Source organism: Ursus maritimus, unplaced genomic scaffold, assembly GCF_017311325.1.
Source record: "Ursus maritimus isolate PB19 unplaced genomic scaffold, ASM1731132v1 scaffold_13, whole genome shotgun sequence".
NCBI classification, from domain to species: domain Eukaryota; kingdom Metazoa; phylum Chordata; class Mammalia; order Carnivora; family Ursidae; genus Ursus; species Ursus maritimus.
In genome coordinates, this window is record NW_024423675.1 from 22,805,046 (window position 1) to 22,831,669 (window position 26,624).

At 42.4% G+C, this 26,624-nt stretch overlaps 1 protein-coding gene and 1 non-coding gene across 2 annotated transcripts in view; one reads left to right on the forward strand and one right to left on the reverse strand.

The window, feature by feature from the left end:
* The window catches only part of LAMA4 (laminin subunit alpha 4), a 137,381-nt gene extending 136,121 nt beyond the window's left edge, over positions 1-1,260 (reverse strand). Inside the window, exon 1 of the mRNA XM_008706201.2 lies at positions 1,051-1,260. Within this exon, the coding sequence (XP_008704423.2) occupies positions 1,051-1,245 (195 nt within the window). The 5' untranslated portion in view covers positions 1,246-1,260. The remainder of the gene's footprint in view (positions 1-1,050) is intronic.
* LOC103676982 overlaps positions 1-26,624 on the forward strand; it is an 83,023-nt gene that overhangs the window by 3,458 nt on the left and 52,941 nt on the right. The window lies entirely within an intron of this gene.

The window sequence follows — 26,624 nt, forward strand, 5'->3', positions numbered from 1 at the left end:
TCATGCACCTTATTTTGGTAGTAATAATTAAGAACTACAGTTCTACTAACAACTAGTAGGATTAATAGCAATAATCCAGCCTTCAGTTCTGTTAGAAATGGTGTCAATCCACATGACTGCTTTGGTTCTATAGTTGTTGGACCCATAGCTATAGTGTGTGTGTGGGGGGGGGAGAGAGAGTGTGTGATGTTAGGTCCATTACTCTTTCCTTTCCCATGAACTTAGGTGACTTCATTTTCCTCCTTCTTAGCATCTCCCACGCACTGGACATGCTGTTGTCCCTCTTGGCTCAGGGGACTCTTAAATCACTTACTCTGGATTCATCCTCCTTTACCCAGTTTCTACATTTGGATGCGCTTTCAACATAAAAGCTATTGTAAGGTATTCAAACAGCAGCTCTTTGCATAACCATATCATCAGTAGCATATCCTGATCATTTTAACTTTTGGGTTGGGGCTTGGTTTTCATCACAACTTCTTGCTTCTGGAATATAGTGGCTCCTGCCTATTTAAAGTATCTGCTCTGCAGCTTCCCAGCAGATTCTGTAGTATCCTATCACCCTCAGCCACTGGCTCACTCTCCCCTGTTGCCGAGAACCTTCTGTTAGATTTATGACAAAAGGATTGGTCCCACAGTATTGTTTCCATTGTCCCAACATCACAGAGGAACAGGAAGCCAGTGACAGGGCACACACATTAGGAGCTGTGGCTTGACAAAAATGACTCTCCTGGGACATACAAGTGGCAGAAAGTCACAGAAGTGCCACTGCCACCCCAGGTGACAGTCTGAGCAGACACTCGGAGTACACAGGACACATGCACTTCCGCTAGTTCGAACAGTGACATGTTCCAAAGCCTCAACTCGCAACGCACGACGTCCAAATCCAACTTAACAAAGTCAAACTCTTCAAGTTTCTGAACTGACCTGGTGCAGGTGAAACTCTCAGGGCGGATGGGGGAGGGAAAGAAGAGGGGAGAGAGAGGGACGGGAGTGCGGCGCCCGCGGGGCGCAGGTGCCGCGGGCAGGGTGACAATGGCAGGGACACTGTACCTTGGCAGCAGGCGGCAGCCTTCCGGGAGCCACGCGGGGCTCGCTCGTCTCGGGCGGGTCTTGTCTGCCGACCGCTGAGCTCCCTTCAATGTCAAAAGGAAAAGCGTTGTCGGTGCCGGCCGCCGCGGCCGCGCAGACAGCGCCCCAGAGGAGCCACAGCGGCAGGACGGAACAGCGGGCTGAGCTCACAGCCATCTCTCCGCGGACATCCAGCGGGGCTCTGCCCGGGGCTCGGCGGCTGCTTGTCCTCGTCGGTTCCCCCGCACCCCCACCCGTGGGGCGGCGGTGCCTCGCTCGCTCTACCTTCTCGGCCTCCGCCGTGTCCAGATGTGGGAAGTCAAGGCGGCCCGACGAGCAACTTAGTCAAAAAGGGAAAGAGAGAGCGTGAGCGGGAGTCCCCCTTCCCCCCCTTCTCTCTCCTCTTGCCTTCTTCCCCCTCTGTTTGCCTCTCTCACTTTCTCTCCCGCTTTCCCTCTCCCCAGAGGCTCTGGCCGAAGGGCGTATAGATGGATGAAGTTTAAGGCTGAGCATCAGAAGGCAGAGCGGGTTGGGGAGAGCCCGGCGGCCACCTCCCGTCCCGGCGGGTGGGGACTGAGGGCTGCGCTGTCCTGCCTTCCTCCACACATCCATTCACACCACTCCCTTTTTACCTTCCACTTCCAGGCCCTCCCACTCCAACTGGCATTTCACACACGGAGCTCGGGCCTTTCCCTGGCCTGCCCTCCCCCTCCCCTCTCAGACTGGAGACCCTCCAAGGGACCCCTCACATCTCTTATTTAGTCAAGGTGCCCGGTGTCTTATCTGTATTTATGTAGATCTCGTATGTGGCCCCCTAGTTTGCAGGGAAGTGAGTGGGAAAGAGATTGCAGGGGCGGGAGCCAGAGGTAGGCAATGTCGCTGGGAGGGTAGAGGGGGAGGGCGCCCACTTTCTTGAGCAAGGTTTCTCATTTTCTAAAGATGGAATGCTTCACTCTTTGATCTATCTTCACTGAGATGGCTGGCCACCCTCTTCCTCCCGACAGTCCTCACCCAGAGGGCTGGGGAGAAGAATATCTTTTACTGCAGCGCTGGAAAATGACTTCATTACACAAATGCATGAACTTTTATTTACAAAGAACATCTTGTTTTCATCCTAAAGAGGTGCTTTGTAAGGGCTTCGGAACAAGGCCTGCAGTGTATGAGCCTGTCAAATATACTGCCCACAGCCCTGGCCTCTTCCTCTAGGCCTGTAATCTCATGCCTACTACATCTATGTGAGTCATGTAACCTTTCTTAGACTTTGGACGAAGTTGGCTACAGTTGTGTGGGGCGCCCCTGTGGAGGGGTCAGTGGTCACTGCAGCTGGTAGGTACCTTTGCTTACCTGGGCTTCATAATGGAGCTTTAAACATTCCCACAAGACCCAAACATGGCTTAAAAAGGATTAGATGAAGCAACCATAAAATGAAACCCCAGTAAGTCTCTAGATGTTTGAAATTATCACAATCATGCAATAAAACATTTTCATAAAACCTAATCATTAGCTCTGTTTTATAGGACAGAAGTTATTTTACCTAAGAAATAACACTCATTTATTTTGTACCTACTGTATGTCAGATACTTTGTATATGTTATTTTGTAAGACTCACAGAATTCCTGGGAAAAAGGACTATTATTTCATTTTTACAAAAAAAGGGGGGAAGGGGTTCTGAGAGACTAAGACATTTGCCCAACATCACACAGCTGGTAGAAAGCTAAGCTAAGGTTTGTATGTGGACATCACGGATTCCAAAACTGTGTTTCACATCTACACCACACGGAAACTCATGAAATAAAGGACACAGATTCAGAGCAGGAGAGATGACATTCCCGTTTTTTGAGTACTTTCTATGTGCCAAAAAGTTTGCATAAATTATCTCATTTAATTTCATCATTGCCATAATCCCATATGACGGGTATCGTTACATACACTTGGTAATGGGGAAGCGGTGAAAGTGCTACTATCTGATGCTAAGGTCATTGTTTTTTTTTTTAAAGATTTTTATTTTATTTATTTGAGAGAGAGAGAGAGAGAGAACACAAGCAGGGAAGAGGGGCAGAGGGAGAGGGAGATGCAGACCTCCCCCCCCGCCCCGCCCCCACAAGAACAGGGAGCCCAACCTGATGCTCAATCCCAGGACCCTGGGATCATGACCTGAGCCAAAGGCAGACACTTAACCTACTGAGTCACCCCGGTGCCCGAAGGTCATTGATTTTGAACAATAAAATGATATGAGACAAAAGTGCCAAAGCTGGTAAAAACAAAAAGTTCTCATATATCTGTGAGTATTTGTAATGTTTTCATTTTAAGATATAAAGGTAGTATGATAATAAACCAGTAAGCTGAACTATGATCATCTGCCACATAACCCACTAAATTAAGTGAAAGTACTTAAAAAGATGGTTGGTTGGTTCTTGAAGAGACTGATATTGGGAGGCAAGATGGCTAGGGTCTAAGAGGGAAAAATGATGTTCAATTATCTTGTCCCATTCTCCCTTGAAAAAGCTTTAAGTAATAATGAAATAATAATAATAATAATAATAATAATAACAATAATAGCAATAATATGTGCATCATATTCTGACTTCTGATATAGACCTCTTCAGTACACAAAAATTATTCACATTTGTTTTCTGAAAGATTACGTGCTGTTCTTCACTAACTGTCAATCAATCTCACACTTTGTATTTGACCTGGGCCTCTTCTCTCTACCCATAACGCCCTGCTCAGGTTTTAGGAAAGGCCTAAATGGTGGGGGTGAGAGTGTATTTGTCCAAGACCCATGAACTTTTGATTGTTGATTAAATATGTGCTTCCAGTTCCTTCTCCTCATCTTCTTTTTGCAGATACTATTATTTTTGAGGCCGAATGCATAATACAGAAGAGCATGGGTTTTGTATGAAATGAGATTTAAATCATAGGTCTGTTTATAGTTCTGGGAGCTTGGCACACACATAGTCTCTCCGGACATCAGTTTCCTCGCCTGTAAAGTAAAAGGGGTCAATGATACCTCTTTCACTGAATTATTATGAATAGTAAATGAAATAATGTAAATAAAGCATTGACTTAGCCTGGCATATACTCAGTGCTCAATATAGACTATTTATACTGTATTTCAAAGTCTTAAAAAAGAACAGAATGACTATTTTTAAAGAGGAAAAATAGCCACGTTTATTTATCCTGTGGCTTGGGTAACCTCGCATTTGCTGAGAATAGCCATTCACATTTCTGGCTGCTCCGTGGGCCTTCCCCATGTTAACCGTGAATGAGGCGGTCATGGATGATAGAGTGATAGGGCAGGGCAGGCAAGAAGAGAGCATGCCTGACTGTTGCACAGAAAGTCAGGAGGCAGTAGAACAAAGGGAGTCATCTCCTCACCAAAGGGCCCCCAGACCATCAGAAGCTGGAGCGTGGGAGGATTTTACTGCTGCTACCATGACAGACTGATGACAGACCGAGCGTCTTCCGTGTGTGCGGCTGCTTTCTTATCACGACCCTCCCTCGCACTCCTCTCCTGAGACTGGGGCTGGGCATTGGCCAGATACTTCCACGTTCATTATCTCCTTGGGACTCCCACCTGCCCCGTGATCAAAGGAGTGCTGCTTCAGAACCCCCGAGGCACAGACGAGAGCACCGACACTAGGGAGGCAAACAGGTTAAATGGCAAGGACAGGAAGCCGGTTAATGCCGGTCGAGAGCCCCACACCTTCCGACTTCCAGACCAAGGCTTTCCCAACTACACCCAACTGTTTTTAGTTCTGGCAGCAGCAGATTTGGTGGCTTGGAGGCTTTATCAAAAGAACATTCTGGAATTCCCTTCTGAGTCCCCCAGTGGGTGCAGTTATCAGCAGATAAATATCAGGGCTGCCCACTCCCTTCAGCACTTGTTGGGCCTGTCCACAGCATCCAAGGATCCAGCAAGGGTGTCGCTAATGCATCCCATATGCCCTTCTGTAAATAGAAAGTCACGTCAGATGCTATTTTGGATTTTTAGGCGCTAATCTTGGACATAATTAGATGGGATTGTTGTGGGACTGTGTACTAGTGATGACAGTTTTGTGATGAGGTTGGTCAGAGAAGCAAGGGCGAGCTATCACGTGCCAGGAGGTCTCTGACAGTCAAGCAGCAGGAAGGGAAGGTGGAGAGCGGTGTCCCTTTTCTGCTGACACCCCTCTCCTCTCAGGCTGCGCCTCTCCTCTGTGGACGACTCTGGTGGGAGTCCAGCCATGGGAGGGGGAGCAACAGTGAGAGCTTGGGAAGCGTGGGGCCTCCTAAAGGCAATTCTTCCTCCCATTTGTTTTCTCAGACTTTTGTTCAGGATGTGGACAGCCTGTGCTATCTATGTTTCCTCTTTGGGCTATGACACTTGTCACAGCCTCATTTGGCTCTTAGCATGTGTTTTCTGCATTCTTTCCATCCATCCATCCATCCATCCATCCTTTATTCAGTTATTCATTAATTCATGTATTCATTTATTTACTCAGCATTTGTCGAACACTTCAATAGGGCAGGTTAGATGATGAAGGAAAGATGACAAAAACATATCCTAACTCTGAAGGAATTAAGAGTCCGCTGAGGCAGACTGTAGGTTGACCCCGTAGGGAATGCAAAGTGGTTAACAGGAATTTAAAGGCAAAGTCCAGATGAACTGCTAATAAACTATGTAGAACAAAGCCTTTCCCAGGACTCTGCTGGCTGGAAGAAGGGGGCAACCCCGCTAAGTCCTCCGTGATGAAAGGAGGAAAAGCTGCCATTTGTGGAGGAACAATCACATCAGAGACTTGCTGCCACAGGAAGGGTGAGGGAGTCATGGGATTCCAATGGCTCTTTGGGTGCCTGTTCAGGGCACACAGTCATTGCCTTCAGGGCCTGGGATAACCTGAGGGAGAAGAAAGAGCTTCCCAGCCTCCTCTGGTCTCTCAGCTTTTCCTCCATCCCGGCCCTAGGCTACACAAGGGTCTTCTCTCCTGCAAATCTCAGCACTGAGACGCTTGTTATAGTCACATGGAGGTCCTGAACAAAAGCCTGAGGATGCCCATAGGAGGACGAACAACTTCTTTTAAGTTAACAAAATGTTTACATTGCATGGTGGTGAGAACTTAACAGGAGATGTACCCTCTTCACTGGTTTTGAAATGTACAGTAACAGTATTGTTATGTATTGGCTCAATGTCCGGTGGGAAGAAGGACATTTAGGAGGCCCCATGCTCCCCGAGCTCTCTCTGTTGCTCCCCCTCCCATGGCTGGACTCCCACCAGTGTCGTCCACAGAGGAGAGGCGCAGCCTGAGAAGAGAGGGGTGTTAGCAGAAAAGGGACACTGCTCTCCACCTTCCCTTCCTGCTGCTTGACTGTCAGAGACCTCCTGGCACGTGATAGCTCGCCCTTGCTTCTCTGACCAACCTCATCACAAAACTGTCGTCACTTTTTAAATTTTAAGTGAAGACACTGAAGCTCGGGAATGACATAATCTTGGTTGCTTTTAAAGAATTTAAAATGTAGCCGATGTAATTATAGTCAAATTGGAAATCACAGATAGCAAAAAAAAAGAGGAAATAGTGGTCACCAGGAGACATACCTCTCTGAGGTAAAGACTTAAAACACTGGAAATGTTTGGGAGTAAATACCTTCAGACTTCTGTTACACCTGTATCAATTTTTTTTCATCTGTACCATGTTTTTAAATATTTTATGTATTCCATTTGATATATATTTTGTATATGCATAAAATATATTTTATATATCCATTTTGTATATTCTATTTTTTATACAAGAACAAATCAAAATGAGGCACCTGGGTGGCTCAGTCAGTTGAGCTTCTGACTCTTGATTTTAGTTCAGGTCATGATCTCAGGGGGGTGAAATCTAGCCCTGCGAGGGGCTCCATGCTCAGCAGGAAGTTCTGTTTGAGATTCTCTCTCTCCCTCTCCCTTTGCCCCTTCCCCCACTCGTGCACTGTCTCTCTCTCTCTCTCTGCAATGAATAAATATATCTTTAAAAAAGAAACAAAGTAAAACCAAAACCAAATCACAATGTGCATAGTATTTTTAAGTTTTTCCTCCATGTCAGTGTAACCTCAGTATGTTATTGTGAGAAACTCATGGTGTTCAGATTTGCATTTGGGGAAGATTTTCAGGCATGGATGGGACCTTGACTAGAGGGCCTCGCTAAGAGACCAATAGGAGGCTGGGAAGCCCTTTCTTCTCACACTGACTCTGTAAGCCCCTGGGGCAGGGACCCTACAGTGAAGAGGAGGGCCTGGATTGGATGGGGGGATGATAACAGTGATGAGGACATCCTGATCCTAGTGGTTCAGCCTGATGGAGAAATCAACAGATGAGAGGGAATGGTCCTAACAAGGATTATTGACCACCTTGGCCGTGGCCATCGCTTAGGTCCACTAGGATAATTACTTCATCAGGCTAAGGGAAATGATCGCTGCTCAGTGGTAAAGTAATCAACTGAGAACAGAGGTGCCAACATCTATTAGCTCAGTGATGAGACCAATATAAAATAGGAGCTCCTGGGACTTGATAATAAAATGATAGAATTAAGGAGAATTGGACAACATTCAAGACAAGAGACCTAAGACACTGGGTTTTTGTGTCCCTGCACCCATCCCAACCCAAGCATCACAGAGGAAAGAGAAGTTGTCTTAAGAGAAAGATTGCCATCACCATGGTGGGTGTATAAGCAGGGCAGTGTTGGGGGGGGGGCGGTTAAAATGTGTTCTAACCTGCTTTGTGTGAGCAGTGACAGAAACTGGTCTGTGAGAGTCTAACTCGAAAGCTCTGTGCAATCTAGCTCTGTATCCCTTGGATTATCCTCTAGAAAATGCGTGCTGGATGTTCTCACCTTGGGAAATCAACTGGTTTTGGGAAAAAAAATGTCAGAATTAGAGCATAACCATTATAATGTCTCAAATCTGCACTGTGCTTTACAGTTTGGAATTGAAGTACAGTTATTGCTTCTCTGACAAGTGAGAAACTGATCTGGTTCTAAAGGTTCAAATGTACGATTCAGACTTTAAGGAGAAAGATTCTAAAGTTATTGTCCACCACATTGGTTAGGTGGCCTATAGCTTCTGAATATTTAACACTCTAAATAAGATTTATTCATCATCCATTCATTCAACAAATATTTTGCAATGTCTACGTGGCAATCGGCACTTTTCTCTGCCCTGAGGACAGGGCAAAGTAGAAATCAGACAAAAGTTTCTGCCTGCATGAAGTTTACATTCCAACTGAGGCAAGCGTAGGAGAGGGAGAATAGACAATCAAGCGAGAGAAATACATATGCGTGGAATACAGTGTGTCAAATGGAAAGTGCTATGGGGAAAAAATAAGTGGCCTAAGGAAGGTAGAGCATGCAGGTTGCAGAGGGTGGAAAGCGCTTGCCTTGTTGAGGAAGAGGCAAGAATAAAGTGGTGGAGGCAAAGTAGCTGGAAATAGTCTGAGAGGTAGAAATAGTGTGGGATGGGACCATCAAGAGAATTATAAAAACTTTGGCCCTGAGTGAAATGGGAGGTATTTGGAGGGTTCTGTGCATGAAAGTAACAGACTGGACTTATTTTGTCTGTCATGTGGGAACAGGGGTAGAGGGAAAACGATGAGGGAGGAGCCGGGGAGTCCATTTAGAGGCTGTGGCAACAATTCAGGTGGGAGACGATAGGGGTTTGGTCCACAATGTTAACATTAGAGGTGAGAGGTCATCAAATTCTGGATCTATTTTGAATGTAGAACCAGTACGATTATCTGGATATGGGGAATGAGAATAAGAAAGGACTCCATCTTTTTGACCTGAACAGACTTGAGTGATTGATTTGTCATTACTAAATGGAAAGGAAGAGCCATTTAGAGGAATGGAGATGATGAAGAGTTTAGTGTGGGAGGACTTTTTTTGAGAGGCCTCTTAGATCAGTTCTTACACTGTATTCCTTTACTTAAAGACTTATTTTGAAAACATTACGTATTCATAATACATAAAACACACACTGTCTTTTTATGGGGATCTACTAATTGCAAGGCACTGTAGATAATACTAGGTAATAACTTTATCTTATAGTCTAATGAGGGAGATTTATAGCATTCAGGTAACAGCAACACCTATAATTCAAGTCAGCAGGTGTTCAAGATGGGCACAAATCCTTTGCTCTTGGGGGCTAAAGCAGGGAGGGATTCTTTGAGCTCAATGAGAAGAGAAAGCATTATAGATTGGAGCTGGATCTCCACACAGGTAGAGGAATTAGGTATGGGAAGATGGGTGGGGATAAGGGCATGGAGAAGGCAATTTCAGGCAAATGGAACAGCAGAGACTCAGGGATAGGAATGGGAAATCACATACATATCCAGGTAAGAGCAAGGGCAGATTAGGTGAAGCATTGTGCAAAGTTTGTTTGGGTGGATAATAAGAAATAATATGGAAAAGATAGATATGGATCTGATCACTGGTTTACTAGTAGAAGAGAAAGAGAAGATCACAGGGGAGTTAAGAAGGGTTAATCGATAACCCTGAGGAAGGTGCACTGGAGTGGAGAGACAGGAGCTCAGGGGACCAGCTGGAGATTGTTGCAGTAACAGTTTGGCCTCAGGTGACAAACAGAATAAATCTTATGAACTCTCACTGTGTCCCAACACAACTTCTCATTCCTGGGGAAATCCAGATGTAACACAGACATCTCAGTTTGTAAAATCAGTATTTCCTTGAAGCTGAGATGAATTTTAGCTTGAATATAGTCAGCCACTCTTATTGGAGGGAAAGAAAGCAGCGTTTGACACTGTGTTTCCAAGCCAGCACCCACTGTCACGAGTTTACCAAGCCACAATATGTTGGCTCTTCTGTCAGTGCAAGGTGTTGCCTGACAGTAGTTCCTACGAGATAGCTTCTATCCATCACTTACCTCATCCATTAGTAAAGTTCATTAATTACTGGCCCTGGCTCTACTTTGACTATTTCGATTACTTCCAAATAACCAACTCATGGTTTCTCCCTTCCTTTCTCTCTCAGTGTTGCTTTCTTTTCTTTTTCTTCTTCTTCTTTGTTTGTCTTCCCTTATTTATTTTCTCAAAAGTCCCACACTGTCTTTAATTGCATTGATCTCAAGCTAAGTGCATAACTTATTTTCTTTATTTAATAAAAAGATAGTGTTCCCAGGGTGCTTGCCTGGTTCAGTGGGAAGAGCATGGGGCTCTTGATCTCGGGGTCATGAGTTTGAGCCCCACATTAGGTGCGGAGATTACTGAAGAAAATAAAAAACATAAAAAAAGATAGTATTTCCTATTAAATAAACTCTCAAGGCCTTTTTTCCCTTTTTATTTTTTATTTATTTATTTTTAAAGATTTTATTTATTTATTTGACAGAGATAGAGACAGCCAGCGAGAGAGGGAACACAAGCAGGGGGAGTGGGAGAGGAAGAAGCAGGCTCATAGCGGAGGAGCCTGATGTGGGGCTCGATCCCGGAACGCCAGGATCACGCCCTGAGCTGAAGGCAGGCACTTAACCGCTGTGCCACCCAGGCGCCCTCCCTTTTTAATAATTAAAAAAAAAAAAAAATATATATATATATATAATACATATGTGAAAACAAACAATTATGATATTTGGGATCATAGTCCATGCAGTTTCTTACTAATAAAATAATCCATAAACATAGATTATCACCTTTAAATACAGCCAAATTTCTCTATTGGGATTTCTAGACTAGTTCTTACCCTGACATCATTGGGATCCTAGAGATGATGATGGGAACTCTAGTGGCCATTGGAAGAGCTCTTGGCAACAACTCTTATTTTCCATGGAGAATTCATACCTCCTCCACACAGTACCTGTGCTAGTGTCTCATTTTTCTGGGTGTGGGGCATTTGTTTCAGATCTAAATGAATCACTGGAATACCGTCTCATAGTGGAACATAATTATAGGGTCAGAGATGGTCATATGACCAACAGGTCAATCAGATGGAAGAAGTTTGCTAGGGTCTTCTGGAAAGAGGCTTTCTTGGGGTTTTTTGAAGAAAGCTTCTAGAGGTGGGCAGCTTTTTTCTCTTGTATATGGAAGAGAGACTTTGTTTCCCTTTGAGTCATTGGCAATCCCAAAGGAAGCCACTTTTAAGAGAAAATGATCCCACAGAAGGCAGAGTAAAAAGTGGAATAAAATGGGTCCTGGAAGATGTTGTTTAGTTGTGAAATCAAATTGACCTCTGAACTTTCAATTTCATGAGCCATGAAATACCTTTTATTGCCAATTTGAGTTAGATTTTCCCTTACTGACAGCCAAAGTAATTCTGATACAAGAATAGTAGGAATTTGAGAAACATGTGATTTTGAAAGAGACTGTGACGAGTGTATTAGGGAGAAATAAAAGATGTTGGTTTACAGAGCAGCCATGTTAGTCTTCTGGAGGAAGTCATTATGAAAGCAAATTTTATATATGAAATATATTGTTTTTCTGTCAGTGCATAGATCTTCATTAAAAGAGAATTTGATGCAGTTGTTAAAAAGCCAGTCTATAGATTCAGATTGTCTGTTTATCCCTCAATTTTCCTACTTACTAGCTGTGTGATCTTGGGAGGTGATTTCATTCTCAAAGTCTCAGTGGGAAATGTACCTGTCTCAGAGTTTTTGTGAGGGTAAAATAAGATGATACACATAAATTTCCCAGAATAATGCTTGGCACATAGTGAGCACTCAATAAACTTTAGCTGCTATTATTATTACTAATAATACTGATATTATTACTGTTATATGGATAATGTTTTCTGGAGAAAACTAGAAAAGCAGGATGATAATTACAAAGTTAATAGAATTCTTTGTTATCTATAGCGTAATTCAGTAAGTACTTCTTACTTTTCTTTCAGTAGTTTTAATATCTGGAAGCTATAACTTAATTGCAGATGCTTTATTATCAACATAGTATTTAATATTTGTTAACCTTTCTCATGGAGGCTGCTACTCAGGCTAATACATGGTTCTGGTCTCATTATCAACCTAACACAGCATCTAGCCCTTTATTACAGGTCCCATCTTAATTCCTAGCCCCATCCTGATAATTCATGGCTCCAACTATGCTATCCTTAATTACTTTACCCTTTTAGTCCAAAGCGATTTCAGTATGAATCATGGCCTTAATTGACTCAGTTCTCTATTTGAATTTTCATTTGTAGACTCAGACCAATTCCCTAGGAATAAGTGACTAGAAGTGAACAGGCTTTTCTAGGGAACTAGACCATAATTTAGGGGACAATTTCCTGTCTGGTATTATCAGGCATTCAAATTCAGACTCTATAATTACTAAAGGTTTTTAGAATTATGGCATTTTTACATTGGTTTTCATTTTCCATCCTTTAGAGCATGCAGAATGTTGTCACTTACACTGTCCAAAACAATTCCCCCGACAACTCTGTGGGGAAAGCACCATCACCAGTTTGAAGCTGTGAGAGGTGGAAACATCAGTGAGAGGAGACCATGACCCAAAGGCTGATCTTCAGTCTTCTCAGCCTGGTGTGATTTCTTCCCATCTCTTCTGGCTCCCAATGTCATCAGTCTTTGACATTTGTGACTTGTACGACCCAAAATAAGTCATAGCTGACCAGCAAGCATACAAAAAGAGAAGCTTTCAGGATTGCTGCCCATCAGATTTTGAGGAACAGTTCACTTATTATCATTCTTAAATTAATACTTATTTAAAAATGAAAATACCAATGACAAAATAATTGATTGTGAGGTAGGAGGAGAGAAAGAGCCCATATTTGGAAGGACACATATTTAATCATTAAATGACTGAATAAAAGTGAAGGTTTATTCTTTCTCTTTATTAAATGGGTTATCTGAGCACAGAAAACTTATGGATTGGGTTTGCCATGGCTCACACTTGTATCCTTCTTCTGGATGAATACAATTATGTACTAAAGACCTTGAGATAGCTATTTCTTCCAGCTAGCTACTGGAGATGGGCGCATAATATTTCTGGGCTTATTTCAGCTAGATAGCCTTTGGAAATGGTCCAGAGTGGTTTTTAACCTGGTGTTATGATGAGTGATGACCACCAGTTCCCTGGAGGGCCTCGGAGAAAGCACAGGGAGGAGAAACGGCTCTATACTGTGGACTGGAGACCTGGTATTCCCATCCCAGGGCTGCACTCACTAGTCTCAGCCTCGAGCTAGTCTTCTAAGCTCCCTGCCCTTCACTCCTTCCCTCTATAGAATGAAAAGTGAGACAAGATGCACCTGGGGTCGCACTCAGCCTCAAGGCTCTTATGTTCTAGGAAGGGACCCATCCCTAGACGTTGACTGTTCTGGTCATGGCCAGGAGCAGATGGATGGCTTAGAAAGTAACACTAATAGGACTATCCCATGGCCTTCCCTGCTGGAATAATTAAACCCCGGGTCTGGTGATTTGCGCCTGAAGCCATATTTTAGGTGCCTCAGGAAAGCCTGTGGACAGTTAATGTAACAAATCAAATGCAACAAAGGGAAGTGAAGTATGAGTTATTATTTTAAACTCTGCCAGATTCAGAACTACAGGCCAGAAGAGAAATAATGCCGCTGGAGACCACAAAAGGAAAGAACTTAGAAATACATCTTCTGTCCTCAATTCACCCCTCTATTATACAGCCTTTCACTGGCCCTATGGTATGTACTTCCTAGGACAATAGGCCATCAGATCAGTAGTGCTGGAGATGGAAAAGACCAGGCAAACTACACAGGATACTGCAACAGGAAATTGAGACTGTACTGGAAGAATGGGGTGGATACTCCCAGCCTTAGGTCACCTGCAGGGCCATTCAGAAAATACGTATTGAATTATCATTGAGTAGAATTCCATTCCTTTCCTTTAGTCTATGTCTTTTCTTAACTGTGAATCATTTCGTCCTTGCCCTGTGTGAATATATTAAATGTATAATCACAATTGGTAAAAAGCAAAAGGTAAGCTGTGAACAAAACGTGTATGAAATTTATAAGCCCAAGGCCAAGTGTAGACACAAGCTTGACTGAACCGTGTAGAAGAACAAGGAGCATCGGCTTGTGTGGAGGATGAGGAGGAACATGGGGAATTAGTATGATGTAATTTGGGGTGTAGATTCCTTATTTACCCACAGATTTTATGCAATCTACTACTTGGATTAAATAGAACTCAGTCTTTCATGGAAAATGTTCTTATTTAGCCGAATAAAACAGCAGGGAATTTGAGACCATTACATAGCTTTTAGTAGCACATAGGGCCAAAGTAGGACACAGGCAAACTCAATCCTTCTTGTCTATGCGTGACATAGATATAAAGATAAATCATAAAAAGAAAAGAAATTTAAAAATAAACAAAAAGCAAAAAGCCAGGAGCATTAAAACACAAAGCCGTGCCTTTCATTCTCCTCATACTCACCCCTTTTAATAACTTACACGGTTGCCTCTGACCCCTCCTTGGAATGGCAGACATACCATATGCTGTGGTACTGGCATACGCTCCATCCTGGCGATCCATTACTGTACCATGGTTGGACACCATGGTAGGACATCAATCTAGCAGGAGTCAGTTGGATCTCGGAAGAAGGTTCAATATCAATAGGGTGTCCAGCAGGCTGGCTAACTGGCTGAGCCTCTATTCCAGAAACAACTGCCAGGATGCTTAGCCTTCACCAACCACTGCCTTAACGAAAGCCTGAGCTGCTAGCCAAACCTGCTCAAAGCGGTAGGTCAGGATTCACCCCAAGGATTCTGGGAACTGCTAGACATTTTGATTCCCTGATGAGACTTCATGTTTTATTAAGTTAGTGGGTGCTGCCTTTACAGTTGGAGCGACACCTTTACCCAAATTACCTAATCGTAACACCAGCATAGCTAGGAGGCCTGGATGAAAGTGGAGCGATCCAGTGGACAGTGAGTCTCTCGGGATTCATCGCTACCTCCCACACTCTCATACTCCACCCACGTCTTGCCTCTGCTCTAGGTCACAGGCTGCCTATCATTGACACAGAATGCCAGAGGATACTGCAGGCTCTAAACCACAAGTCCTTTCTCTTTACCCTATCAGGGTCCTCACAAATGCCTCACAATCCATTTATTCATATGTTTTGAATGCTTTTTACATATTTTTAGAGGCCGATGTATTGAACTGGCACCAAATTGTGTGTTTTTTGGCAAGGCCTTGTGTAAAGAGTAAAGTGGGTGGTTGTACTGAATGGTCTCCGAGGTCTACCTAGCGCTTCCACTGAGTTCGTATTTGAATCTTCTCACCCCCCCCCCCAGATGTCAGTCTGTCACCACTACCTTCCCTCTCCTGGATGACACTGGCTTCGACTTTACTGAGACACATGATTAGGTTCCCTAGTTTTCCTTCCTTTCTGCAACTTCCATCATCCACTACTGTCTTTCAGGAGGATGGGGCTTGACCCTTACCCAGACTAACCCACCCTACTGCACTCTTCTTCCCTTTTCTCCAGTGACTTTATGTCTTTTATTGACATATGGAAATTATAAAACAAATTCATGACAGTAAAAATTTAAGAGATAGAATTAATTAAAATAAAAATGTACTTACTTCTCTTCTTCTACTCCCATCCAATCCCACTCTCCAAAGAAAACTACTTTAACTTGCTGAATATTCTTCCAGAACTTTTTTCTATGCACATACAAATTCAAACACATATATGTGTATATAAAATAAATGTGAATCTTTTCATAATCAATTTACATGTTATTCTGCAATATGTTTTTAAAACCCAACATTCGAAGGCATCTGAGTGCCTCAGTAGGTCAAGTATTTGACTCTTGATCCCAGCCTACGTCTTGCTCTAGTGAGTTCAGGGTCCATGCTGGGCATGGAGCCTACTTAAACAAACAAACGAACAAAACTTAACATTCCACTCAAGTATTTATTGAGCACTTACTATGGGTCAAACTCTGTGCTAGGGCATGGGTATGCAAGTGTGAGAAAAAAAGACATGGTTCTTGCCCCAGTAAAACTTAACAGTTCATTGGAAAGATATTTTGAGCTTTATTTCATTTCAATATATACATATTTTGTTCATTATTTCTAATAGCTGTATCATTTGTAGAAGAGGTCTGTCATGATTTATTTAAACATTCCTTTGTTGGAAAACATTTAGGTTCTCCAATTTTTTGCTATTACAACTAATATTATAATGAATATCCTTGTACACTTGCATTAGCTTTTCTGTGGACAGAATTGTATTATGAAATTGCTGGGCCAAAGGGTATACACATTTAAAATTTTAGATATATTGTCACATTGCTCTCTAACAAGGCTGTATCAATTTATCTTCTACCAATAACAACCTGAGTCCTGACCAGTCCACCAAGCTCTTTGAAAATTTGCTTTATCAGTTGTGCCCCTTTTACTTGTATCTGTAATCACTTCCTTGGCCTACAACAGCTTAGGTCAACCTACAGCCTAAAAATGTGAAGATTCCCTCTATTCTGCTACTTCTTAAGTTTGCCAACCTAGCTTTCTCATCTCCTTCGTCACTGACGTACTAAGTCATTGCCCCTGGCCATCACTCTCTGCATGCCCTCATTTCTTAACACTTTCCATAAGATTTAGGTCCTTACCACAATGCCAACAATGTCCTCTGGAAGGTAACCTGTCACCTCAAACAGTACATTCGATGATCTTAGTTCAGGTCTTTGTCTTTGTAACATTTGGGTAACATTTCTTCCTTGTTGAGACTTTCTTCTCTTCTGGCTTCAATAGGAACTTTCTTCTGTGGTTCTCTTCTCAACTTCTGATGGCTCCTTAAATACAGGGAGATGTCCTCCCTTTCCCTTTTTTCTTCTTTCCTCATCAGTTCCTTCCCAACCTAATCTACTGCCCTGGCTTTAATTCTTGCTTCTGTATATGCCTGTGAAATCTTCATCTCTGGTCAGGACCGTACTAGCAAGCTCTAATCCTGAACTTCCAGCTGATGGACAGTGATACAGCCAAAGGGATCTTGGTATCAAACTCACTATGCTCAGAATGGAACTCATCATCTCTCCCAACCCAAAACTTTCTGCATGCTTCCTTTCTTGTTAAGAATTGCCATTCTACCAGTCATTTAGGCTCAAATGATTGCATACTTTTTGCTACAGTTTTTTTTTTCTTGAATCTCATTTCCCATCCACTGCCAAGTCAGTAGAATCTACTAAAGCCGCATTTCACAAACCAGAATGTTACAGAATTAAACAAAGGTTACAAAAATAAATAAATAAAGTAATACTTCTTAGAGTCTTACATTGTGAATCCCAGGTCCTATGCATTTCTCCACTTATGAGACCAAAGAACACTTTTTTTTTTTTTTTTTAAGATTTGATTTATTTATTTGAGAGAGAGAGCGTGAGAGAGCAGGAGCAGGGGCTGGGGAAGGGAGGCAGAAGCAGACTTCCTGCTGAGCAGAGAGCCCCATGCGGGGCTCCCTCCAGGATCATGGCCTAGCCGAAGACAGATGCTTAACAACTGAGCAAGTGCCCCAACACTTATTTTCAGGAAAAACCTCTTGAGGTCTCTCTGGAAGTAAGGGAATATATTTTGCTGAATGCATGTATTCTACTAAAAGTGTTTTGATGTGTCATTTCACTGAATTCATTCAGAAGTGAGCAATATGAGAAGGCCAAGTTTGGTGAGATCCATGCAGAATGCATAGTGGGCTTCTTGCCTGACATTGTCCCTGACTCCTGAAACTAAATGTTTTTGTGGTTTATCGTTGGCAAGTTCCATAATCAGTGTGAAAGTAATCACAGATGCACAGGCATTTTAAAAAAAATGGGTATAAACAATTCCTTACTTAGTATTACCTTAACTCAAGATTCTTTTTTTAAAAGATTTTATTTATTTACTTATTTTAGAGAGAGAGCGCGCACACACATGAGCAGGAAAGGAGCAGAGAGGGAGGAGCAGAGGGGGAGGGAGAGAGTCCCAAGCAGACTCATAGTAAGCGCGGAGTCCTAAGTGGGGCTCCATCTCCGGACACTGAGATCACGATCTGAGCTGAAACCAAGAATAGTCGCTTAACCAACAGAGCCACCCAGGTGCCTGGCTCAAAGTTCTTTTAAATGATCATCAGACATCTTACTCTGTGTCTCATTTGGTCCTGCTTAGATTTACCAAAGTCTTGTCTTTAAAGTGGTATCTATTAATTTCCACCGAAAGCTATTATTTCTATGTATCATCAAGTGGAAAAACTGCCCCAAGACTATTCAAATAAACTGCTAAATTCAGCCTTTATAAAATGCTAATTGATTCAGATAAACTTTCCTTTAGGTCCTGAAACTGACTTTGGTTATATCTACCCTAGCTTGTGTGTAACTCTGAAATTACATCCCAGGACCAGTATTCACTGCTTTTATAGCGTTGTTTTATTATTTTTTTCCCATTAAAGATTATTTCCAGAATCTAATAAAATCAAAATATGTGGAATTATGGAAAATAAATATTAATTTTTTGTGTGTATGTGTATCAGCAAGTTAAAATTTTTTTTTTATTGAGGAATAATTGACATAACCCTATATTAGTTTCAGGTGTACAACATAATGATTTGATATTTATATATATTGTGAAATGGTCACCACAATAAGTCCAATTAACATCCATCACCATACATAGTTACAGAATTTTTTTTCCCAACGATTCCTTTCCTACGTGCCTTTGCAAGAGAAATCCCCACACATGTGCAAGAGGACATATGCTTAAGAATGTTCACAGCAGTGCTGTTCACAACAAGGAAAACAGAAAACAGTCCAGATGCCTGCCAATGGGAGACTGGGAGGATGAACTATGGTCTATTTATCCAAAGGAAGATTATGATGTAAATGAATGGGTTGATTTTAACAGTATAATATTAAGTTAAACACATTAAGTCCCAAAAGATGACCTATAGAATGATACTCTTTTTCTAAAGTTAATAACAAGTAAAATTAAAATGTACATTTTAGAATGTGTATAGGTGTAATCAAACTGCTTAAAAAGGAAAGCAAAGGAATGATCGATACTGGACTCCAGGTGATGCTACTTTGAGGGGGATGGCTAAGAGGATGAGGAGGAACCATTTGGATACATGTAGATATTTCCAAAGGTCTAGTTTTTTTGAAGGGGTAGTTTCATAGATGCTTATTAAATTATTTCAAATATTCAATTAAGTAGCTAATTCAGTAAATAAAATCAGGACATGCATTTGTCAATGATGAGAGTACGTCATGAAACTGGACTACACTGCATCTAATTCTCTGTACTTGAGGACCAATGGAGGGTCAGAGAAGAAACTGGAACTTTGGCAGGTGAGGTCTCCAGGAGACGATCTGTAAGAGATTTGTTCTTTAGCTACCACCGCTCCTGATGCTCCTTGTTTCCAAGAAGGTGGGTTTGCAAGAGTGCCTTGATGGAGGCAGTGGGAAGGGAAGGTCATGGAGACTTTCTCAGATGCCGGTCCCTTCCTTGGCTTCACAGATGTGAATCTTGACCTTAGGAAGAATGGTTATTGCAGAACTGACAGATGATTTTCACAAGGAAATTAAAAAAAAACAAGTACCTGAGCATGACAGCTTTGGCATCCATGACAAGGTGTAAAACCAAGTGGGTGATAATGGCCTTTTTCCTACCTCTGCTCAGAATACAGCTGTCCATGGCCTGTAGAAGGTCCCTTCACTTTGAGAACACTGGGCATGAGACCCTTGGCAGGATCATCAGTCCTATTACAGAGTGTCCAACAGTCCGGGCTGAGATGAAATGCTGTATAATTCAGAAGTCAGGAGCAAGGGCTGGAGGCAGAGTGCATTCTATTATATGCTGGCCCTCTACTTACCTTGTGCATGGGCCAAAAGGTATACTTTCTGCAAGACTCAATTTTCCCATCTGTAAAATGGAAATAATAATAGTATATGCCCCATGGCTTACCGTGAAGGTTTAATGATAAAATCTAGTAGGGTAGAAGATGGAGTGCCCAGCCAATAGATTTTACATGCACCCTCTTAATAGGTGCATGGACAAAAGTTATCAAAGAGCAAATACATTAGGGCAGGTACTTAGAAGGGCCATAAGAAGGTGCACGTGAGCTGGAGCCCTGTTAACACACAATGACTCTGCCTCCTAGTAATGGCAGCCCAGTCAATGTCTAGCATTGGATGGCTCAGTTTAACAGGGCCTTCATTCTTCTTCTTCTTTTTTTTTAAAGATTTTATTTACTTATTTGGCAGAGAGAAGTAAAGAGACAGCCAGCATGAGCAGGGGGAGCGGCAGGGGGAGAGGGAGAAGCAGTCTCCCCCCAAGACCCAGGGATCATGACCTAAGCCGAAGGCAGACACTTTACCAACTGAGCCACCCAGGAGCCCCGACAAGGGCCTTCATTCTCGAGAAAGAGTTAGAAAGGAAATGAGCTAACATGGGGAAAGAAGTGGGTTAGATGGTGAACTTTTTAATAAAGACCCGGGTCATCAAAAATGAAAATAATTCAAATGTCCTCTTTTTATGAAGACATAGATATATGTACATATTCAACGAGTTCCATCCAAAAAGGATTAACAGGCACACACAAACACGACTGGTATTTAAAGTAGTAAGTTCACAACTATTCCCACAGCTGTGCTCCTCAGAAGGCTGGCTTGTTGAGCCCAGAGGCAGAACTCCATTTTCTCTACTGCACATTGGGAGCCCACCAACATCCATTCTGGGTGTGATTGTGACCCTGAAACCCATCAATGCGTTCTTCATATCCTCCTCTTTGAAGCACGCCAGAGATAAAGAGCGACATGATAAGCAAGAGCAAGTTTAATCAGCACATGCCTTGCAATATTTCCCCCCTGGGGATTATCTGTGCTTTTCTTGTTTGGAATAGACTCTTAAATTCAAGTTGTTAAAAGCATCTTACTTTCTGCATATATGTCTGGATAAGTTTTAAAAGTCAGCACATAGTGCAGGGATTTACGGAATAGACATTTTGCACAATCCAAGGTAGAGAAATGAGTTGCCTTTTTTTTTTTAACCTCTTTCCTCGGTTTTTGAGAGTTATATTTTGAAATTATGATAGCCAGAACAGCCCTCTAGACCTCTGGGGAGAAATGTTCCTGCTAAAATAAAAAGAAAGGACCACAGGATAAAGAGAATTCTGAACGCGTAACCAAGATGCAACTCTTGGTTCTGTCCTTCCACGTCCCCTCCCTGTGCGGCTCTGTCCCTTGGGGACGCTGCTAGAGCAAGGCCCTGTCACCTAAGGAAACTCAGCCTGCGGCTTGGCAGCTGTTTCTTGTGTATGGCATGCTTGATTTACAGGATTTGGGACTAAAGTTCTATCTCTTCTCTTCTCCACCCAGATGAAATCATTTCCTTTCACCATCCTGCAGCTTAGTTCTTATGGAAGAGAAGGGTTAGGGTTATAAAAGAGACAGGGAGGGAAGGGCAAGGAAGGAAGAGGAAGTTTATAACCCTCGAGGCTTTCATATGTGAGCTTGAAGGAGAGCTCACACTCGCAGACAATGGTGCTTAAACGCCTGAATTTGCCACATTGGTGGGGATCACCTTTCTCATCTTTGCTGAGCCAGACCCTGGAAATGTACCATGTCATTCCCTGAAGGGAATCCTTGTTAATTAGCTATATGTTGTTGTTTCTTTTTAGAGGTTATTAGGGTTTTACATCAGAATCTTGTTGGGCGTTAACAGTTTTCAAAGTCATATTAAATCATGGGATGGAGAAAATACTCCCTGATCCTCATAACTTGCAGAAATGGAAAATGGCAAGCTTTGTCTTTTTTCCACAGCACATGAAATTTGCAAAATAGCATGAAGCCTGTATCCATACCCTGTCTGCCCTAAAAATGGCACAGCAATCTAAAGAATGAGTACATGCCGTGACATATGTTGTCAGCTGTCTCAATAAAAGGATGTTTCCATAATATGATGTTATTTCTTCAAGCCGCAGTCAATATTCTTGGCTGCCAGATGACAAGGGGAGAAAAAACAAGACATTTTTAGGGCGAAGGACAAAGACTCAAGGACTGGGGGAGAGGGAGTGAAGAAGGGAGGGATAAGGTAGCTTGAAATTTGTGGCTCATCTGTCTGTCCTATTTAATTTTTTTAAAAAAGATTTTATTTATTTATTTGACAGAGAGAGAGACAGCCAGCTAGAGAGGCAACACAAGCAGGGGGAGTGGGAGAGGAAGAAGCAGGCTCATAGCGGAGGAGCCTGATGTGGGGCTCGATCCCATAATGCCAGGATCACATCCTGAGCTGAAGGCAGACGCTTAACCGCTGTGCCACCCAGGCGCCCCTGTCCTATTTAATTTTTGAGACGGGTGGGGAAGAGATGTAATATAGGAGTTTGGGGAAGACCAGTTGCCCCCATACTGAATGCTCCATTAACCAAAGGGCCAAAATTGGGTGAACATGGACTGATGGCAGGAGAGAAAGACCCTGCTACTCTCTTGTTGTCCTCAGAGAATGGCCAAGGTTGGTGTTATTCTAAGGGCTAGCTGATCCCAGAGTTACCCTCCAAAGAAGGTGGTCATGAATGGACTGATTATTGGCTTAAGATATTTAATAAGGGCATGGTATAATCTCTTTAGTGTTGCCGTCAAGCTCTGGTCTTTTCTCAATGTGTGTGTGTGCGTGTGTGCGCGCACACCCATATATACACTCATACACACACCCATGCGCACACCCTCCCTAGCCTTGATACTGGTTAAGAGAGTTTTGTTTTTAGTTTTGTTACATAAAGTGGCAAAGATGAGTAGCTTGAGAAGCTGGCCAGTGGGACCTTTGCAATGTCCCCTTGCTTTACAGACTTCTGAGCCTTCAAAGGATTTGCAAATTGCTGATGGTAAAAAAATAATAATAACGGTTGAGAATATAAATTCTCAATCACGTTTCTTACATGTTCAAGGATTATTATTCCTTTGGTCTCTTCGTCATCCACATCAACATGGTTTAGTTTGTAAGTCGGTTGAGGGTAGAGGCAGTGGACATACATGCCCCAGATTTTCTAACATAATCCTGATTTCAGATGTTCTGCTCTGTGGTCCCCTGAAATACCTTCAAACTTATCAGGAAATCTGCCCCATAGCTGCTCTGTCTACATGACCTCATGTTCCAAAAAGCTGGTAGTTAAAGCTTGTGAGGAAGGGCAGTGGCAAGTCCGCATTCAGGCTGGTGAGCGATGACATCCAGGCCAGGGTCTCCAGTGGCAGAGCGGCTCCCAAGAGAGGACACCACGGTTGTATTGTTCTCACGGATCCAGAGGGATAATTTCTCTTTAAACTTGTGAGCCTAAACCACTTTGCCTGATAAAGTGAAATTTACCCCAGTGTTGGCAGTGACTATGACTGTCCTATTTTCAGGAAATGATCTGAAGCTCATAAATTCTGCCAAAACATGAATAAAACTAAAATATCCCTAAGTGAACTTAAAATCATTCTGGAACAGAAAAGCTCCCCAGTGAGATGAGATTTGCCTTTTTCTTTTTTTAAAAGTGAATCTTGGAAAATGAAATTTTGCTTAATTTTTTTCCCCTCCGGTTTTCTCAGTAACTTGTTCAGCGGTTCAAGTGAAGAATCCATCTCCTTTTGGTTCTGGGGGAGTGCTGTAGGAAGTTTGGCAAGTCCTCCAATTTGGATCCTATGTTTTAATCCCCACCACCCCCTGCCAGACACACACACACACACACACACACACACACACACACACACACACACTGCTGGAGGAGCAGCTTCTGGGAGCCTCAGACTCCAGCGGCACCAGGATATCTGCTGTGGACACGTCTTTGAAAAGTGTTAGTGTCATTTAGGGAACAGAGCAATTTCCTCCGTCAGACACGAACACTTGGCTTAAGAGAGAGTACTTAGTTCTCATGGAAGTTAGCATCTGAAATAAGTGTCAGAAGCAAATCTCTTGACCCTGAAGTTGAGGTCAACCACTCCTGGGCAGGGTCACGAGCTTAAAAGAAAGGTTGTTAATAGAGTTTAATGGGGTGAGGGCTATTTCCAACTGAATCTTCAAAAGCCTTTCAGGCTGCAATTAGAATTTACTGTTTGCTTAAGAAAAATGACTCTACCCCTTCACAGCCATTGATTCTTATTTATTGATATTACTTAATTAGCGGCATTAAAATAATACACTTAAAATGGTTGCACATTCGATGTTCATCTTTATTCCTTTCTCTTCCTGCTCCAGCCAGGCCAAAGATTTTTAGATTTTCTGAACAAGTCATGCCATTTTGTGGTTGGCCTTAAACATGTTGTTTTCTCTTTTAGAAAAGCTCTATCCTTTCCTTTGCCCCTCTGCCTGGCTAATCCCCCTCATCCTTCAAGTCCTGACCTGCATCTGCCAGCATCTCTCTGGCTGGGTGGGGTGCCTCTCCTGCGAGCTCCCCGAGCCCTTGTGCTTACCCACACTTCAGCGTGTCTGCTAGAACCTTCCACCTCTGCACCAAAAGCTCTCCAGTGCCTGGCACGCACTAGGTACTCAGTATTCGTTGGATGAATAAATACACGAAGACTAGAGGGATGGACAAATAAGGGACGCACTTGGTCAATCGTGGGCGTATAGTTTCTTTTAGGTGTTGTTGTGTGTCAGGATCTCTTGGAGTCTGATAGAAATGTGAATTCTCAAGTTCTAACTGCAGGGATTTTGTATGAAACATAATGATACGTGTGGTAAGCTACACATAATTCATTACTGCTAGGGCATAAAATGTGCGACAGAAGTGGAGGTTGACAAGGCCAGACTAGGCAGGAGGCAAGATTTGGAGGAAGTACCAATGGGCTGGGGTTTTATTTGCAGTACAGGTTACGGGGTGTCAGCAAAGGGCTTTAAGTATGATTAGATTCCTGTCGTCTGTAGAAATTAGATTCAACACTTGTTCTCAACCTTGACTGCATATTAGAATTTTCTTATTTGAACAAATAAGCAATAAAGCCTGGGTCTGTCCTGAGACATTTGAATTTAATTGGTCTGAGGTATGGTCTGGGCTTTGGGTGGTTTTAAAGCTTCCCAGGTGATTCTAATATAAAGTCAAAACTGAGAACTACCAAAATAGAAGAGAAAATCTGTCCATGCAATTTGGCAATCAGCTCTCTTGTGACATCTCTTAAATTGTACTTGTGTGTTGAGGAAAAACAAATTAAAAACCACATTGAGATATCACTATACACCTACCAGAAGGGCTAAAATAAAAAATAGTAGTAAAACTAAATATGGGCGAGCATGCAAAGAAATTAGATCTCTCATACATAGCGGGGGGAACGTATGAGAGTTTCTTAAAAGCTAATGATGCAACTACCATACAGCCCAGTGTTTGTACTCCTGGGCATTTATCCCAGAGAAGTGGAAATGTAGGTTGACAAAAAAACTTGTACACAAATGTTCATAGCAGCTTTCATTATCATAGACCCACAGTGGAAACAATCCAAATGTCCTTTGATGGGTGAATATTTATATAGATTCTGGTATGTCCGTATGATGGAATAGTAGTCAGCAAAAAAAAAGAACAAACTATTGACCCATGCAACAACTTGGATGGATCTCAGGGGCATTATGCTTAGTGAAAAAAGCCAAACTCAAAGGGTTACATGCTATATGAGTCTACTTATACAACATTCTTGAAATGACAAATAAAGAGTAATAGAAAACAGATGAGTTGTGCCAGAGGACAGGGATAGGAGTAGATGTGATTGCAAAGAGGTAAACTTAAGGGGTCCCTTTGTGATGATGGAATTGTTCTGTATCCTGATTGTGGTGGTGGTTACACAAATCTATACAGGGGATTAAATTTCATAGAACTACATCCCACATAAGCACACAGATGAGTGACAGGTAAAAAGTGGTGAAAACTGGGGGGCGCCTGGGGGGCGCAGTCGTTAAGCGTCTGCCTTCGGCTCAGGGCGTGATCCCGGCGTTCTGGGATCGAGCCCCACATCAGGCTCCTCCACTGGGAGCCTGCTTCTTCCTCTCCCACTCCCCCTGCCTGTGTTCCGTCTCTCGCTGGCTGTCTCTTTCTCTGTCAAATAAATACATAAAATCTTTAAAAAAAAAAATCTGTAGTCTAGGTATCAGTATGGTGCCAGTGTCAATTCTTTGATTTTGATATTTGTACTGCAGTCATATAAGATGGCACCACCGAACGTGGGTGAAGGGTTCATGGGACTGTATGTTCTATTTTTGCAACTTCCTGTTGTCTACTACGATTTCAGACTAAAAAAAATTGTAGCAATGTATTGTTATTCGTTAGTTGTATTATTTAAAATTTCATGCATTTATATTTTAATTCTTTAGATAGATTGGAGATTTAAGTATAGTGACAGTGTCTCATAATTGTCCTACTTCAAGTCAATATAATTCAATACAGGTAACTCCATTCATTTCAATAAACATTTGAGGGCCTATTAGAAATAAAATTAATGAGTTTTAGTCTGCTTACCATTAATATTATATTGTCCATCCAGCCTAGCACAGTGACATGTATACAGTGAGATCTCAAAATGTGGGATCATTTGCTAGTCTTATTAATTTTTATGGTGATGTGTGATAGACCCCTTATTTACTTAAACACTGCATCTTCTTTGTTTCGTTACTCTGAAAAAATGGAACATAAT